The following is a 19,316-nucleotide window of genomic DNA, read 5'->3' on the forward strand; positions in this document are numbered from 1 at the left end:
ACCTCTCACTAATTCTTTCTTTTGCCCTCGCTGTCCTCGGCACTCTTTCCCCTCACCATATTTCCTGCAGCCTTGACTGAGCTTCAAGCTTGAAACCCAAAAGAAAAACAAGAAAGAAGCTGAACCAAAAATGATTTCCTGCCTGCCACAGTTACTCCTTCTCTTTCTCAGGGCTACCTGAAAACACACACACACACACACACAAACCTACACCCATCCCCAAAATCACAGTCGAACACTTATATTATAAATACACACACATTCCCAAAGCACGAGACAACAATCAATGTCGGCCAGTCACAGTTCAATAAGCAGACTAAACAATGTTGCTCCATTATTACTGTCTTGTTTAACCAACAGCACGAGAACAACGCTGAGAATCAATACACTGCCACGCGACAGGGTGAGCGAGAGTGTGTGTGCGTAACACCGACACGTGTGTGTATGTGTGTCTGACCCACTCGATGGAGCGGCCAGCAGAAAAAGGTCCTTAAGCAGACCTCCGAGACTGTGTGTGTGTGTGTGTGTGTGTGTGTGTGTCAATATGTACCAAACATGGGGCAAACGGTAGATCTGCTTTGATTGATTTTCTACAGGCAAATTGGTTGCAACACTTAATCCACAAAACCCGAATACAATTGATTTTGTTTCCACAGATTAGAAGTTCTCGTTCAGATATCGACTGGAGACAAAGTAGGCGAACCCTCACCTGAAATACCACTTTAAAAAAGACTGAAGTTCAGACGGCGTCTCAACTTTAAAATGGTTACCTTGTTGTTCATTAGCCATCCCATCGACCCGATACTATTGTAACTCTGTGGCATTTCCTCAAGGAAAAACTTCTGCCACCATTGTGAAGTCTACTGAGCAACTAGGACGACAACAGCAGCGCCTGTCCATGAAATGTCTGCAATACAACAGACTGACATCAAATGATGTTGAAGGAAATAAGTGTTCAAAATAACGAGCATTTCTTTGCAAAGTTCAATATCGTAATTATCTGAGTAATCTATGGAGCCTATTTTGCAAAAGGTTTTATCTGGACTATTATCTGAGTAATCTATGGAGCCTATTTTGAAATAGGTTTTATCTGGACTATTTTCTTCAGTGCCACAGTCGAAATTATGCCCACCACGATTGCCGGAAGGTGAAAGCAGAAATCTTAAGAGATTCATATTTTACCGAAACTATCTCTCATTGTGAAATGAAAACTCTGTCCAGTGTTCGATTTGGCTTGATAAAATATCCTTTTTTTCCTTATTTTTTAATAAATAGACCCTCTGGGATGAAATTCAAGATGTCCTGACTTTTCAGTTTCTTCACCTCAGCTCTGCTAACGCACAGGTCACTACGGCACACTGTAAAACCCCGATGGCACCAGTCTGTCTGAAACCCTGGAGCTTTTTGTTATCTCTACTCTGTGATGTAAATAATTCATCTGACACACCTCCTCTCCTCTGCTCCGAAGACCAAAAGGGATGGAACTAAAAGCTTAAAGGACTTAAACTCTGCAGCAGCACAGTGAGCAGGACTGCTCCTTATCCAATCATGCAACACAGGTGCCTTTCAGCGGGAGATTAAACACGGAGTGACACATTCGCTCTCGAACACTTAAAACTTAATGTCGTGCTCAGTCACTGTCTTTTGCTCATTTACAGAAAATGAATTTTACAATCACATTCCCATTCAGGATCGCCTTCATAAAAAGGCAATATGGCGCGCAGTATTTTCATTATGTCGTAGTTAATACATCGTAAACTGGTGCCACGCAAGGATGATATCCATAAGAGCCGATAAGAGGCTTTATATTTATGGTTCTCGAACTAGAAGTGATTTCAGGATACTCAAAGATGAGCGACTGGCTGTTCAGACGCTACTGTTCCCGTTTCACAGTCGGCAATGTTCTCCCTCCTGCAGCTCCGGAATAAACACAGCAACAGGCTGCGGATGCTTTTACAGAATCGGGGGGGGGGGGAAGAAAGACACAAAATCTGAACACGGAACCAACTGACAAGTTTGTCATCAGCAGCGAGTTTCAGTTCTTTTTCAAACTATAACATAAACTTTTGTGAGTTACGACTTGACCCGGGGCCAGAACAGAAGCCCTGCCCTCGTTTTCTGACAAGACCTCAGCACTGAGCGGAGATAAACAAAAACCCTGGAGGGGCCCAGAGGAAGAAGCTACACAAATAACTACCGCAACAATACAGGGATTTGGAGGAGCGAGAGGGAGCCGTGGGCATTGACTTGCTTTAGTCAGCTACTTGCTGCTTCTTTTGAAACTGTTCCTTGGGTGTGGATGACATTTGTCAGATCAGGGAAGGGGGAAAACATTTCAAATGTTTCTGCAAAGTTTAAATCTCATTTCCTCTCCTTGCAGAAAGGAAGGAAGGAGAGAAGGGAAGAAACTCAGCCCAAACTGGAGAAAGATGAGAGGGAGTGAAGAGGTGTAAAAGAGAAACAGAGATGAGGAGAAAACGAAGGGAGGCTCACAGGCACTTATTTCTTGCTCTTTTGATGTGGTGAAATAACCCTGCTGTGACACTGTGACACTGTGACACTGTGACGAGTCTCCCGCTTGTTCTCCTCCTCACAGAAAAAGCCGCTCCACATGATGTCACTGGCTCAACATGCTAAATGTATAGCTCACACCTGGCACACAGGACAAGCCATGAAGCACATTTCACCACATCCAGATCTGATGTGGTGCTCTATGCAGGAGAAACACCAAGATTGATCATGAATCCCTCAAACGGATGGGTATTCACTTTTATATATATATATATACGGATGGATATACACTTTTATATACATATATATATATAAAAGTGAATATCCATCCGTTTGAGGGATTCATGATATTTATATGTATATACAGTACATATATATATGTATATATATATGTGTATATATACATATATATATATGTATATATACTTTAACAAAGACGCACAAGACCATGCAACACAGTCAACCTTTTTTTGTTTTCCCAACTAATATTGACATTAAGATAAATGGCTTGGACACTTTACATTCTATATTAACGTCACCATGATGATCCAAAACAGGATAGGAGTCAGAATATTAATGCACATGTAAACATCAACAACATCAATGTTTTGGACCAGATATCTCAATATTCTCTTCCCTCAGACACAGAGTCAGTAGACTGGCCCTTGGACTTGTTTAACCCGTGTCAGCGGCTATAGCACCAACATTTACCTATTTATATCTAAACAGAGCAATTCTAACTTAACTGTAAAATTATAAAAAAATATAATATGTGCAATAATTTACTCTGATTAATGTATACTGCATATTTCAAGTAACAGTGTTATTCATGTTAGATATTATATATAAATACAAGAATCAAGTAAGTATTTTGGATGACATGGTGTTTTTTAGAATAGAAAATACCTTGAAAAGGAGCATTTTACCATTATTTACACAAGGTGTATTGGATTCACAAGGAGTGCAGTATTATTAAGGTTATGAAAAATGTTGTATAATATCTTCTGTGCTAATCATTTTATCTAAAATCAGATAACGTACTGTAAGCACATAAAAATACAACATTTAAGCAATGTCATCAAATGATAACCACAATCATAAAACATGTCCAAAAATGGATTATGTTACAAACATAATTAAGCATTAATCATTTAAAAATAACGGATTGCTACAACAGTACAGGTGGCTTTTTCCCGCGCTTCTGAAAAGCACAACTGCTAAAATATCAGACACGGTCCAACAGGGTGACAGGAAATAGCAAACCTGCCAAGAACACAACAGATACTGGAGACACAGTGTCTGTCCACTCTTCAACTGCCAGACTGACCATCCAGTGTGTGTGTGTGTGTGTGTGTGTGTGTGTGTTATCCCAGTGTTGGCAGGCCAATTGAGCCACATGTCATTGGAAAGTGAGCCAGTGTATGAGTTGGAAACCATTACTGCACCACTCCGCCAGCTTTGCCCCGGGGAGATGATGGTGATTTCAACAAAAAAAATAAAAGGACAACAACAAAAGAAAATAGGTGAACAGTTGAGTCCAAACGCTTCAGAAATGGATTGCTCCCACAGATACGAAACACCTGTGGCTCATCGTGATCTGTTGATGTACTTCATTAAATCATGGATGCAAGTTGTGGAACATCAACTTCCCTCACTACTGGGACTATCAGGAAGAGACCATTTCCATTATATCCGTGAAGAGACAGCTAAGCTGGGGCTTTGTTGTGAGCCGAGAATCAAACAGAGTGTGTGTAGGCCCTAAAAATTGCAAGAAGACTCAAGAGCTCACAACCACAAGCAAGAAGGACAAAATTGTCGAGTGAAGACTTAAAGTGTTCTTCTGGAACATTTGTGTTGAATTACTCATTGAAATTTGACAGCGATCAAAGAATCGAACGCTCGAACGAAAAAAAGAAGAACAATTGAAATATTATGTAATCTCTGGCTGTCTGAGGACTGTAATAAGCCCGTCCAATCATTTCCTTTAGCCAGAATGTAAAGACGGGCCTCCTGTCGGCTTACCTGACTGTCTACCGTCATGTATTCTGGCCGTACACTTATTGCTTCCACAAGCTGCGACAGTTTAACAGCAGTGAGTCATAACAATATCCATGTTGGTTGTTTACGCTCATGATGATAATGAAATACTTTTGGGGCAGTGGCTTTGAAGGAAGGCCTGAAGGACGGGCTGTCGAGTTGCCGACTAGACGACTTTCGGAGTTGGTGCTCCCGGATACTTTCACTGGAAAAGAGTTGGGAACACCGGCCAGGATGTTAGGGTTTTATTTTTTATTGTACTCTCGCTTGTTTAACAAGTTCACCAATTCTTTCTTGAAGTGCTGGGGAAAAAAATATTTATAAAATCATCCCCATCATATAATTAAGTATACTTCTATTTTGATGTAAAATGTGCTCACCAGACAACTTCTTGACGACAATACTTTTCACTTGGATTAAAACATCTGCAGTGGGCGTCATTTGGGAAAGAGTCTACCGAACTACGTCATCCAACCAGCAACCTTTTGTTCAGAAAAATACTTTTCATACTTGTTATTCCCAACTTGTTTTCTAAAGATATACAAGTTAGCTTTACATGTGCAAGATAAAGAGCTATCTGAGGCTGTAACAACCCCTTCAGAAATAAACAAAATGCCTTCATGAGAGCTAAATGATGCTGGGGAAACAATAAGTCTACCCGCTCCTGATTAAAAACACTTCTGCTGCAGACAGAATAAAATAGTGCTCCTCGTTATGACTAAGTTGTTTACAACATCAAAGTAGCGCTGTTTATTCATTGGATAAAAAAACAGGAATCAGTCACAATTGTTGGCATCCGTTTGCCTTGTTTTTACTCATGTTACTGGCTAAAGAGTCAAGAATTATAAACACCCTGTAGATATCACATTAGAAGGAGGGAAACGTTTGTTTCGTACATATCTGAGCAATTAATTTTCTCCTTTTTCTAACGTTTCATGACATGTCATTGTGAAACAGTTCTCCGATCCAGCATGTCGGTGTGCAACTCCCATGTTACATTGCATCTAGATTTCATCAGCTGTCAGACCACTGCAGGCAGCAACGATCTCCATCTTCCCAAAACACAGATAATGATGGGACACCTCAAGAGTACTTTAGTTTAAACAAGCTTATCAAAGGAAAATAGTGAGGTTTTTTTTCTTTTTGGAGGAACAAACTGGTGTCATTATGTCGTCCCTTGATCTCGGCATTTCACCTCAAAAGACTCCGAGGCAATAGTTGACAGCGTAGGGGACATCATGTCACACATACACTCGAGAAGATTTCATCAAAAGCCTGTGTTCTTTTGAGCATAAATGGTCACCAAAATATCACCATCAAAGTGGCACTTCATACAGGAAAAACAGAATAAAATTACACTGACCTCCTACAAGAAACTGCACACTGAGCTACAATTAACTTTAAGCGCAGAAGAAAAACAACCAGTGAAATTGAAGACTACTACTGTACCGGCCTTCAGTCTCACAGAAATCCTTAAGGATTGGAATTTAAAAACACGGCAAGTAAAATAGAGTGAAAGAGATATCTTTTTTTTCTTTTTCTTTTTCGGCTCAATTCAAAAGGTGTACTTTCAATAAACATCAATAAATGTTCTAAGACAATACAGCCAGAGGGCTCAGATCAGAGGAGCACAGCTCACAAGTTAACACACACAAGTCGTGTGTGTGCTTGAACACAGACACACACACAAGTCGTGTGTGTGGGAGAGAATCAATGAAAACAAAGCATAGCCTATCTGAAGCTGCACCAAACAAGTCAGTGGCTCTGTACTTTAATCGCTGCACTGCTGAGTCACAATGTGGAGCCGTAATAATACATGATTTTTACTCAGAGGCTGGTGGAGAATAGATCTTAAATCTCCCAATCATTCAAAACAATGTTAAAGCCTTAATCCGTTGACCTCATCATTCCCCCATTTAGTTTTAAGCCTCTTTGGAAACAGTGTTTCCCCCAAAAGTAATATCTGATTATCTGCACCAGCAGCTGACTCAGTTGACTCTCTGGATTGTTTTAGCCACTGAATAAAAGGCCTCCATTGTCTTGATGTATTAGCAAATGGAAATATACACTTTAGTCTTAATCTACATTTTTATTTGAATCCAACAATACAAAAAGAATATGAATGATCTTATTGGCCACTTGATGTCTTCCATATATATGCCTGTCCCTGTGGTTAGCGTTTATAGACTGTGTGTTTTGAAGAATCTGTTGTGCACATGAAGGTTCAAAATTGAAGTGATCAAAGTAAATATGCATTTCTCTTCAATATGATACCAATACCAGAGTGACCGGTCATCTTTTTATTCATATTGCACCTTCCGTATTCCTCTCAATATTGAAGTGATTTCCCTATAGAAAAAACCTGCACAACAAGCCGTGCATACCAAACTAATACACTCATGCAGTAAACCCCCAGGTATGAAGCCATGGTGATGTAGAAGTAGAACCTGTAGGAAAACAATCTAGTCGGTGCAGTCCAACTTTTCAACAAATGATGAATACAATTACTTTGTTTTCATACAGAAACAAAGGCACCCGAACCCACAGACAACAATCTGATCCAGCTTTCAACGAGGGAACAAAGTTCTATACGACTGATAGCGTCACAGACCAAACTTTCTTCAGACTTGTTAGCCGACTGACTCACGGAGCGAGGAAAGCTCACTTTTTGGGTTTTAATATCAAGCCAACTCTTGTCTTTAGTCCCGACGTCAATCTCATTGGGCAAAGTAAACCAGACTTTACAGGTTTAAACTGTTCAGTTTGAGCATTTAGCCTTGGGCGGCAACCTCTCGTTAAGCCGACGCGTGTCTTGGACTGGCACTCTTTCCTATGGCCAGCAGAGGGCGACTCCTCTCGTTGCAAAAAGAAGCACGATTGAGAAGCGGTCAAGGTAAATGCTCTTGGAGTAAGATGGCGTTGTATAAAAACCCCATGCAGGTCAGTGGGGTCAACCACGCTACCAGTGTCCGAGTCGCAAAATGTTGTGGAGTCATTTGGAAGTTACTTTGTTTGATGCAAAGTTATTTAGGTTTTACTTTACTTTGGGCTGAATTCCCAACGTTAATCACAGGCGACTCCTCACAGTGTATGAAAGTCTATGAGAAAATGACTTCTCACTTGATTTATTACCTCAGTAAACATTGTCTCAATCACCAGTTTCAAGTTTTCTTCAATACAGCATGATGTTCATTGAATAAGGAAAAAAGGGGCTTCTGAATGACTCTCTCAATCACACACACACACACACACACAGTGTAAGTAATGATGAATCCATCTGTATTCAAACAACAGCTCAGCTTGGTTCCTCTGTGGTGTTATCCGAGCAATAAACACTAACAACTTGCCCTTCCGGACATAATCTGCTGATTCAGATCAAGTCTGTACCCCATTGCCTCTGACCTCTAGGGGCACAAATAGCCGGATGCAAACACCAAACCTTCTGTGAGACTGTAAATTAAAGTGGAGCGAAATTATTCAGTCTTCCCTCTTTCTCTGCTGTGGTTCATCAAATCTCTTCCCTCTCTGTGATTAATTACCGACGCCGCAGTCTTTCCCTATCTCGCTCCCGCGCTTGATGTCCCCGTATCCAAGTCTTCTATATATTTCCCTCTTTAACCCCTATGCAATCTCTTTTCCTCCCTGCAGAACAAAAGATTTCAGGAAGCAAGATTTTTACAGTGGAGTCATTATTCTCTCTGCCTTCTCTCCTCTCTCCACCTACGGAGCCTTCTTCCTACCTGTGCGCCTCTGGGGGGGGGGGGGGGGGGGCAGTGCTGTGTGCATGGATAATTCTGGGAAATAACAATGTGATATTTCATCCCCACGACGGACACACAAACGTGCCTTCTCAGCAAAGTACTGCCCATATTCATTAGCCACTTAGAATGCTGTGCTCAAATGAATCAAAGCAAACTGCTTACACGTAATCTTGTCACCCGCAGAGGGAAAATAGAGCGGGTTCCTTATTACAGCCGCTATAGAGCCAAAATAAGTGAATGGACTTGTACCATATGCAGGTCCGTACAACAGTGAGTGTGGGCCTTGGTTCCGGTCATAAACCAAAAACTGGAACTGAATGCAACCACGTTTCTGTCAATTCTCTAGCCTGCCTGCGTGTGTGTGTGTGTGTGTGTGTGTGTGTGTGTGTGTGTGTGTGTGTGTGTTAGTCCCTTGTTTTGCTAAGCCTACACAAGGTACACGACAGTAAAGTACAGCATGTCTCCAACAGAAGAACAGGCAACCGAAAACCTTTTTACAAGACATGCGAAATCCCCTGTTTCACGGCATCCTACAGAATTACAATGTACTCTTTCAAAACAGGTGAGTCACACAAGTCGTGTGCGTTTGCCCATGTGCAGCGTAGACTTGAGCCACGGACGTGAAAAGTTACAGTGGTGATTATGGTAATTGTGGTTTCAGTTTTCGCAGAGTAATCCTTCAGACGGATCACTAGATTACCAGACAGTTGTTGGCACAAAGAGAGCAGGGGGGTTGGGGGGGGGGGGGGCATTGGATTGAGAGAGCACAGGAAAGAGTGAAGGAGAGGAAAAAGGGGCTACAGTAAAAAGGGGGAGATGTGGAAAGGCGAGCAGGAGAGGTAAAAGAGTTACAACGGAAGAGAGAATGTAGTGGCAAAAGATATGAAGAAGAGAAACACTAATCCTTCAGCCCGCTTGCCCACTCGCTCCCTTCGCTCCCTCCTCCTCCTCCTCCTCCCCCTTCTCCTCGTCTCCCCTATCCTCTCTCAAGCAGGAGTTGAATGGGCTTTTACAGTGCAGCTTTGTTTCCAATCAAAAGGGACCGTGAATGTCAAATTCTCCGCCGAAGACAACACACCTTCCCCTTTGGCTCTTTTTCTTCTCTGACTTCATTCTATTTCACTCCCTCCATTCCTTTTAATATCTCCTCTTAAACGTGTCCCTCTCGGTTTTGTCTTCCTTCTCTCTCACTCTCCAAACGGGACAATGCCCATAATGAGCTTTCAGTGGAAACAAAAAGGACCCGGGGTCCCAGCCTCGTGGACCCCCTGCCGAGGCACGTCGTCTTTTGTCAATGGGAGATTAATTACATATTCATGGTGACACAAATAAGACTCTCTTGCGCACACAAACACACCACTCAGCCAAAGCCATCTGCTGGTCGTGTGTCTGCACTCGAGGAATTGTTCTTTCGTACGGAGCGGACACACTTACAAATGTTTGTTTTGGCCTCGGCGTGTCTTTAAGGAGGGACACCTGTGCAGTGCCCCGGCTCATAAAGGTTCAGCACGACAGCGATCTGTGAACACACTTCAAAAATGATACGCACATCACCAAATGTGCACCCTTTCTTTAATACGAGTGCCACGAGCAAACAAGCTGGAGACGCACCAGATTGGCTCTTTGGCATGAATCCAAACAAAGTGCCAGAGACAGACAGACACGGGAAGAGACAGAGGGATTACGCCGAAGAAGTAAGTCGGCTTCTTCACACACAGACAGGAAAGGGGGGTGGGGGTGTGTGTGTGTGTGTGTGTGTGTGTGTGGGGGGGGGGGGGGGTCCATAATCACTTGTCTTTAATAAGCACAGTGTGTTGCACATTGTGTTTTGAAGCAAGCAAACCAGCCCGGCTATTTATTGGAGGTTTTACGGTATCAAATAAAAATAATATATAGACCATGAAAAGCCTAAGCTGCCGGCTAGAGGCAAGGCCTTAAAAAAAAGAGAGAGAGAGCGAGAGATACGGGGTGAGATTTCAACGGAGAGCAGCTGGCATGTGTGCAGCTCCGTTTCTATACCTGTCTGTCCTTCCTTCACTTTTTCTCTCCGTCTTTCTGTATTGGACCAATGCGTTTTTATGTGTGTGTGACTGATAAGGTTCCCCCGTTTGTACCTAACACACACACACAGACAGAGACGCACACACATCTCCAACTGGTTGTGGGCCCCGTTCAGACGCACAACAATATGTCCACTGTTTGGGCCACACACTAATTAGGCAGTGTACATCTAACAAGAGGAAGGGGACAGTGTGGCGAGAGGCAGTAGCAGAAGAAGAGAATAATAAGAGGGGGCAAAAAGTGAGCGAGGCAATCAGAATGTCGGAGGTAGCAGATGGGAAGGAGAGAAAGCAGGACCCAGGGAGCGAGAGACATAGGGACAACTGACAGGAAGGAGGAAATGAGACGATGGACAGCGGTACAACAATCTGCGGTCTGACTCAGTGGCTTCAGTCGAGTCCAACTGTTTCCAACGGGGATCAAAGAGTGGCCCGGCTTCTCCCGGCTGAAGGCTGAATACTAAGCGAGAATTCATATACTACAGAGTTTTTCTGTGAACTCGCTATTCCTCGATGATGTGAATGTCTTCCGACGGTTATTGTATTGTATTGTGTGTTTTATTCAGTCAATCATTGCAATACAAAACAATATTATTCGAGATAGTATACAAAACAGAAAGAAAAATGCTTATATATTGATATCCTCAATTATTATTATCAAATAATTCGATACGGTGATGATCGAGCAGCTAATTTACTTCAATATTCCATTGTGTTTTTGTCTTGCAGTGTGGTTTAATAATATGACCTGAAAGAAAAAGAAGTAAGAGTGTGATCTAAATCTGTGGTTAAAAGCACGTAATAGGCGTTAAACTTTTTTTTGCATTGCAGATATGAATCGGACCAGCGGGAACTATATAGTAGGCCATTGATTGGGTACAAACGGCGTTCTCTCAGAACCCCCCAACCCCCAACCCACCCACCCACGCACACACTCACACACACACACCTAACTGAAACCAATAGCCTGGAAATGAGAGCCCCGATTGAGGCCTTAGGTTTCTCAGGCCATGAAAAATTCATAATTCCAGATCTTTACATGAAACTCAAGAAGGAATTAAGCCTCACAGCAGGCGCTGGGAATCAGTTTCAGAACATTTAGCTACTCCTTGCTCCTTCTCCTCTTTTCTCGAGCTCAGCCCGTCTCACGTGCACAAATGCACACACAAAGACACACAGAAGGGCGCATTCTTACGTTACATCCTGGGTTTTCCCCAGCAGGGAGGGAGAGATAGTAAATGGTGCAAGTGGTGTGACGCACTTTGTCGACACAGCCTTTTGAAAACCACACTTTTGCCTTCTAAATCGGATTCCCTCTCTCCTTTCTTCAAAGAAAAACAACAGTGACGTCAGCGAGTTTGCGGAAGTAGCAATGAGCCTCATAGCAACGCTAACGGACACCATCGTCCCCACGGTAAAAGTTAGGGTCTTTCCTAACCAAAAGCCGTGGGTTGATAGATCCATCCGTGAAGCTGTGAACGCCCGTACTGCTGCCTATAACTCCGGTCTTGTATCCGGCAACATGGACGAGTACAAGGCAGCGGTCTATGGACTGAGGAGGGCGGTGAAGGAAGCCAAAAGGAGGTACCGAGACAGAGTGGAATCACAGATGGAGCAGCGACACCAGGCGCCTATGGCAGGGGCTACGGACTATCACAGACTACCAGAGCAGACCCCGCTATGGTGAGTGCCGACGATCCCTAGCGGACGACCTGAACTCATTTTATGCACGGTTTGAGGCTAGCAACAACAGCTCGCTGCTAACAACAACACCGTTAGCGAGCCGAGGTGAGTTCTACCGCTGGGGATGAACACACACTCTCTGTGACCGAGCACAGTGTGAGGAGGGCTCTGTTGAGGGTGAACACCAGGAAGCTGCAGGTCCAGATGGCATATCTGGACGAGTACTGAATACCTGTGCTAACCAGCTAGCTCCAGTGTTCACCACAATATTCGACCTCTCCCTGGCTGAGTCCGTGGTCCCCGCCTGCATCAAGAGATCCACTATTGTCCCTGTGCCCAAGAATGCTTCTCCAGCATGTATGAATGACTACCGACCGTGGCCCTCACCTCGGTGGTCATGAAATGCTTTGAGAGGCTGATAAAGGACTACATCTGCGCCTTCCTCCCTTCCTCCATGGACCCGCTGCAGTTTGCTTATCGCCCAAACAGATCCACAGATGATGCTGTCTCCCAGGTACTGCACACCACACTCTCTCATCTGGACAGCCAGAGGGGGCTATGTGAGACTGCTGTTCATTGATTATAGTTCAGCTTTCAACACCATAGTCCCTCCAGACTGGCCGGCAAGCTGATTGAGCTGGGACTGAACACCCTTCTGTGTGCTCGGATCCTGGACGACCTGACCGCCAGGCCACAGGTCATCAGGGTGGGCAGACACACTCCAAATCCCTCACCCTGAACACAGGATCCCCCAGGGTTGCGTCCTCAGCCCCTACTGTACTCCCTGTACACACATGACTGTGTGGCCAGGTTCAGCTCCAACACCATCATCAAGTTTGCGGATGACACAGTGGTGGTGGGCCTGATCTCCGACAACGGCGAGAAGGCCTACCTGGAGGAAGTTGCTGATCTGTCACTCTGGTGCCAGGACAACAGCCTCATCATGAATGTCACCAAAACTAAGGAGCTGATTGTGGACTTTAGGAGGGTACAACAACAGAGGACGACTCACCACTGGGGATTAACGGACTACTGTGGAGAGGGTGAGCGGTATAAATACCTGGGAGTCCACATCACCGAGGATCTGACATGGTCAACAAACACAGACACTCTGGTGAGAAAGGCAAGGCAGCGCCTACCACCTCAGGCAGCTGAGGAAATTTAAAGTTTCCCAGAGGATCCTTCAGTCCTTCTACTCTGGAGCTGTAGAGAGCGTCCTGACAGGAAGCATCACAGCCTGGTTTGGCAACTGCTCCGCTCAGGACAGGAAGGTTTCAGAGAGTAGTGTCTGTGTGCTGAACGCACTATTGGAACTACACTCCCACCCTGCAGGACTTGTACACCAGGAGGTGCAGAACCAGAGCCGCAGGATCATGAAGGATCCTCACCACCCCAACAACAGACTGTTTCAGCTGCTGCGGTCAGGCAGGCGCCCGTAGTCACGCTGCAAGAACAGAGAGACTGAGACGGAGTTTCTTTCCTCAGGCCATCAGGATTGTGAACTCCGACCTCACCAGGACCCCCACATAGACCCACACAACTGCCCCTCTTAGGCACACACACACACACACACACACACACACACACACTTACTGTAAATATTGTGTTTTTTTTTATTGTAAATAGTGTGTACTTGTTGCCCTTGCACATTCCTGCTGAGCATTGCCACTTTCATTTCACTGCACACCCTGTGTGTGTATGTGACAAATAAAACATCTTGAATCTTGAATCTTGAATCTTGAAAATGCATGCAAAAAGTCTCTGCCGCATCACAAACAACCCACGTTCCGGCTCTTGATTCTTGAAATAGGCCGAGCCGTAATTGCTATGTGTTCCAAGTAAAGCGTGTCTATGAATTGCGCACAAATGTTGTTGGCTACAGAAGGGCCGGCATTTTGACAGTCCGACATTAAATCTACGGCTTGAATAGAAGAAGATACAAGGCCACAGGCAAGGAGAGAGACAAGAAAGGTCAGTATAAACCATTCAGCAGCTGACAAGAGATGTGGACTGGAGGATTGAGATAGAGAAAGAGAAAAAGTATTCTAATTATTTAAATGTATGAAAGTATAGAGTCTATAAAATGTATAGATAAGTACAAAATATATTTTTAGAAAAGGAAGGCAGACAGGGTGAGGGAAATCTGCCATCACTCGGCCGCTGCTAGCAGCAGGAGGGTCTTCTATACAAAACAACCCCAGACACAGTCAAAGACTTCCTTTCACACACTCCTGTGAACGCCTGGCTGAGCACACACGCACACACACACACCTACACACACACACACACGCACCACTACAGGCTCTCAAACACACACGCAGAGAATGCAGACAGAATGCAGCATTGTTTGACTGCAGAAATATCTTGCTGTGTTTTCTGTGTGTGAGTGTGTGTGTGTGTGTGTGTGTGTGGCAGTCAGCTTGTCAAGTCCTCGTGGAGTGATCAAAGCTGGTACAAACCACCCAGAGAGACCTCTCCCTTCCTCATCCATTCATCCGTCCCCCTCTCACTCTGTCTATCCCCCCACCCGCCCCTCCCCTCCCTTCTCTCGCCCCGATACAGAAATGGCATTAGATTTACCTCATAAATCCCACTCGGCCAATCGCATTGCGCTCGCTGGAGTAGCACAGCCAATCAAATTGGCCTGTTTCGTTCCAATAATTCTCAGTCGTCCCCCCACAAGCACTGAACCCTGGACGGCTGCAGTGCACCATGGGACAGGATCAGAGCATAATGGGAGACAGCATGGGAGCTCTGGCAATATCATAATGCCAAGAGCATGCACACACACACACACACACACACACACACACACACACACAGGCAAGAGAATACCATGGGAGCTCTGCTGGCACACCGGTATGATGCCAAGTGGACACACACACACACGTGTACAAAATCACACAATCTCCCACGTATAGACTTTTCTGTCACACACACGTGTGCACAAAAAGACACACACACACACCACAGGAGTTCTGAACAAACCTAAGCTGCCAAGTAAACACACTCCTCATGTGAGCGCTACGTCTACACACTCCTGCACCACCGGATTCACACAAACACACCTACCAAGTGAGAAAAGGGTTTCCTGGAATAAACAGCTCTATTAAATTTAAAGAAAAGGGTTTCCGAAGTGAAACACAACATGCCACAGCACCGTCGGCAAAAACACACCAACATGTTTGAGAGGAACACTGTTTGGCAGCTGAATTGGAAAACATGGCTGCAATGCAATTCAGTCGTCATAATAAACATGGGGACTTTTCCGAGTGATCTTGACACCCGTTTATTCCAGTTTGAATGTAATTGGGCTCAGCCAACGGATTTTTAATAGGCCAAGAGGCTCGAGGGGAGGCCTTCGTTGGAAGGTGGCCTCATGCACTCAAGCTGGCATGAGAGGATCTCAACTGTGCACTCTCTTCTCATTGTGAGGGTGCACCGCCTTTGTGTGCAAGACACTTTTCCATTGTGTAACACAGTTTCTAGAGCACTGCAAAGCTGGGAGAAAAATGACGACATGCTGGGTTAAATGCCTAAGTGCTCCATAAAAATGAATAGAGTGACTTAGCTGTAATTTGTTTGTGTCAAAATGCTTCTTTTTTTCCCATCTCAAAATGTTTAATATTTGAGCGTTCTGATCTTTCATCACTTTTATATTTGTATCCACAGCAGCGCAAGCATCATTTCCACAAACACCATCACCACGAACATTATTACTAACGACCTCAATAACGAACCCGGCTATTAAATCACACCAAACCACATATTCCACAGCAGCGTTAAAGTCGAGGCAACAACTGTCCGTGAGACACTCGATGACGCATAAGCAGAACTGAAGAGCAGAATAATTTGGTTGGAAACAACTATTTGTTTCTCCGTTCAAAGACAAAATGTACACAGAAACCCAGTTTGTCATTTGAGGGAAAATCTCTACCTGACTAGAGTCTGATGCACAGAGAGGATTAGCTATGTACACAGAGCCCCCCACCCCACACACACACACACACCACACCCACCCACCCACACACACAGAGACAGTTAAGTCAATGTGTCTGCGTGTTTTTCCCATTCAATAGAACAACTAATGGAGTGATAGTGACTCCTCAGACACAATTGATCCAACTTCAGGAACACGAGTCCAGTTAGGAGGAAGAGAGGAGGAGCAAACAGCGACATTACAGACAAGCCCGGACTATAGGAGACGACCAGAAACATAAACCTTTAAAAAGGAGGAGCAGGCTGAGGGACGAAGATTGAGGAGTTTCATTTGCCTGAAAAGCACTAACAGTTTTAGTTTCCAATTATAAGATGTCTCTACCAAAGTCAAATTGAGTGCCAAGCTGCAATTTATCGGAGGTTGGTGAAAGCCTACCCAAATTGTGTCCCTAAATTGCAGTGTATTGATTTAACAGCAAACCTATAGAGAACGGTCATAATGAATATTGGTGGGTGTTGCTGAAATGTTGTTCCCCTGGGCCACGAGAGAAAGGTGGTAGCAACACCATATCCAATTACTGCCCAAAATCAGCACAAAAACCTCGGGCGGATCAGCAATGTTGATATCAGTGCATCACGGACCGCAACTGCCAACACGACCGTATCCCCTGAGGGGCATTCAGATGGAATATTAGTTATATTACAGAGGTTAAAGAGTAAAGCAACGCAGAGTCCTAATGGGATATGAGACTATTATACCAGACATTAATAGGAGATGACATCCACAGTGAGTGCCTGTTATAAGGTCAAACCTCTGAGGTTACTGAGGCCGTACAAGGGCAAAGTGGTGAATTAAGCAACTTGGTAAAACAACAGCGGGCCAGACGTGAATGCGTCTGGATGAACAAGGCACACGTCGACCTGAGGACGCCACTGTGAGAGAGAGAGAAAGGTTTGTTTTCCGTATGTCAGTATTTAATGAGGAGCAGTGGACATTGTGGCTCTCGTATGAAAAAAATATTTATATCTAGACGGCATAAAGTTCGGCTTGTTATTCGGGCTTCTGTCGGCACCGCGACCTGCAGCAGCCTCCGGCGTCACTCTTTAGAAATATCACTTTAATAAGCCTGCTCTGCTTCCCCGGGGGAGTGTGGTGCCAATGCGGTTCTAATAAACAACACATCGCCGGCTCTTTTAAATACGGAGAGGGGAACTCTCTTTATGAGCTAATGATGTGACATTTAATCTGCAGCTGCAGCCGCGTGGTGTCGGCGCAGCACATTTCTTCTGAGGACTCTCCGGTTCTTCTTGTGGGCTCGTGTCTCCTCTGTCATTGTCTTGCCTCTCTGCGCTTCTGGCGGCTTTGAGTGTTTGTGACTTCTGATCAATTTTCCAATCCGGGCAGCGGAGCGTCGCCTCGACATTGTGAGGGATCACACTCCTGCCCTTCACAGTGTGCAGCTTGATTCAACTGCCACCTCGGAGCTCATTCACCCATCCATGGTCCCGACCAAATAATAATAATAATAATAATAATAATAATAATAAGAAATGTTTTAATAAATGTACTAAATTCCGACAGGGACGTCGAGAGTGTTTAGTGTGCAATTCGCATTCGTGTGGTTCTCAATAGCGAGTCGAGACCACGTTTATGAGTTTAAAGCGAATTGGTTTCTATCATAACATTAATTATCTTATTAGTCGTTCCACGCGGGATGACGCGGGTTTACAGTTGGCGCCGAGCGGGCAAGGGAAGGCGCACAGATAGACGGTGGCCGTAAAGCATCCCCCTCATCAGCATCAGCCCAATTGAAATGGAAATACAGCAACAACAAAAAGTAAACCATCCCCGGGCAGGAGCTTCTTCTGCCTCCCCGTTCTCTAACACATGAAGGAACGCGTGTGTCGCTGTGAAACAATTAAAGTGTATTAAAATAATTTAAAAAAGGTGTGAAAGAAGACGCGCTCTTCAGCCTTACCCTGGGCGACTCCTCGGTGTAGGAGCAGCAGGAGGAGCAGGAGCCCCGGCGTGGTGCACATCCTCACCAAGCTGCAACCCCCGTGTCCTATTCCACTTCTGTGTCCACTTTTCCCCATTGCAAGCAACGCGTAAAACACATAAACACACACACAACTCCTCGGTCCGCGGTGGGGGAAATGAGGAACCCCTTTCTTCCTCCTCCTCCTCCTCCTCAGGTTCTAATTAAGCAAACGAGTCCAAAACCCAAAGGTGGCTGAGTGTGTCGCCTCTAGTCCCGATGTCGAAGTCCGTCTCAAAAGGCGCAGGTTAAGAGAAGAGAGGTGGTGGAAATCGCCACGGGGTCCCTTCACTCGTGTCCGCGGCGCTGCTGCCTCGCCACTAAGCTCTCTTCACTCTCCGCGCGTTCTCTCCTTCTCCACTCTCTCCGTTTACGCAGAGAGACAGAAATGCCACCGCCCTCTGGCTACCGTACCAGACTCGGTTTCTCCCTCTCTCCTTCACTGTCGTCTTTCTCTTTCGTACTTTAAATTAAAGTATTTATTTTTAATTTTGTGTTAAATAGCCTCCTACATCTGACTCTTTATCGTACGTCTGAATAAGGGTCTGTGTGGAGTGTGATACCTTTAGGGTGGATTCTCTCCCTCCTTTGACAACATTTGAGGCTTAAAATAAACTCTTCATATCTTCGTTTGGGGGCTTTTCCAGAAACCAATATTACATTGTACTTTATTGTATTGTTCTTTTTTCTCTCTCTCTCTCTCTCTCTCTCGATTCTAAGAACTTGGTTATGTTTGCAACATATAAAAAAAGGAAAAAAGCAGGGGGGAGTAGGCTATATCTTTTTTGGCACCCATTGTAAATATCTATTGTTTGCGCGCGTACGCACGTGTACGCGCCTATAATTGCTGCCTGTAAGGAAGGAACCAAGGAGCCTCGTTTTCCCGACTGATGTCTGCCCCCTGACGGCCGCGTGCGTTGGACTTATAAACGTACTGTGAGAGGTCAAAGTTCACAACAGTGTGTGTTTCCCCTTTGAGGAGTGCACCGCTGTGAACACTAAATGAAGTAAGTGCGGATAGCTGTAAAGGATTATATGAACAATATGTTGTTAAATGGTAAATACTGTTCATTTCCCATGATGCCCTTCACTGCCACCACAACCAGGTATTAGTGACAACCATTAAAAAATGACGATGATGCTTCCAGCGGAAGTATAGTCATCCTTTTTAATCTTGTTGTGGTTTTACAGCTCCCCAATTTCCACATATGTGTATGCACATTCACATGTCAATACCTTTCTGTTTGTACAGAGGCCGCCTTTTCAAAAGCAGAACAACAATCGGA

At 44.6% G+C, this 19,316-nt stretch overlaps 1 protein-coding gene across 1 annotated transcript in view; it reads right to left on the minus strand.

Moving 5' to 3' along the window:
- Window positions 1–18,309, minus strand: part of LOC130196108 (netrin receptor UNC5C-like) — a 174,350-nt gene extending 156,041 nt beyond the window's left edge. Inside the window, exon 1 of the mRNA XM_056417971.1 lies at window positions 17,971–18,309. Coding sequence (XP_056273946.1) covers window positions 17,971–18,088 — 118 coding nt within the window. The 5' untranslated portion in view covers window positions 18,089–18,309. The remainder of the gene's footprint in view (window positions 1–17,970) is intronic.
- Between the last annotated feature and the right edge of the window lie 1,007 nt (window positions 18,310–19,316).

The sequence above is a fragment of the Pseudoliparis swirei genome, chromosome 7 (genome assembly GCF_029220125.1).
Source record: "Pseudoliparis swirei isolate HS2019 ecotype Mariana Trench chromosome 7, NWPU_hadal_v1, whole genome shotgun sequence".
In the NCBI taxonomy this organism is placed as follows: domain Eukaryota; kingdom Metazoa; phylum Chordata; class Actinopteri; order Perciformes; family Liparidae; genus Pseudoliparis; species Pseudoliparis swirei.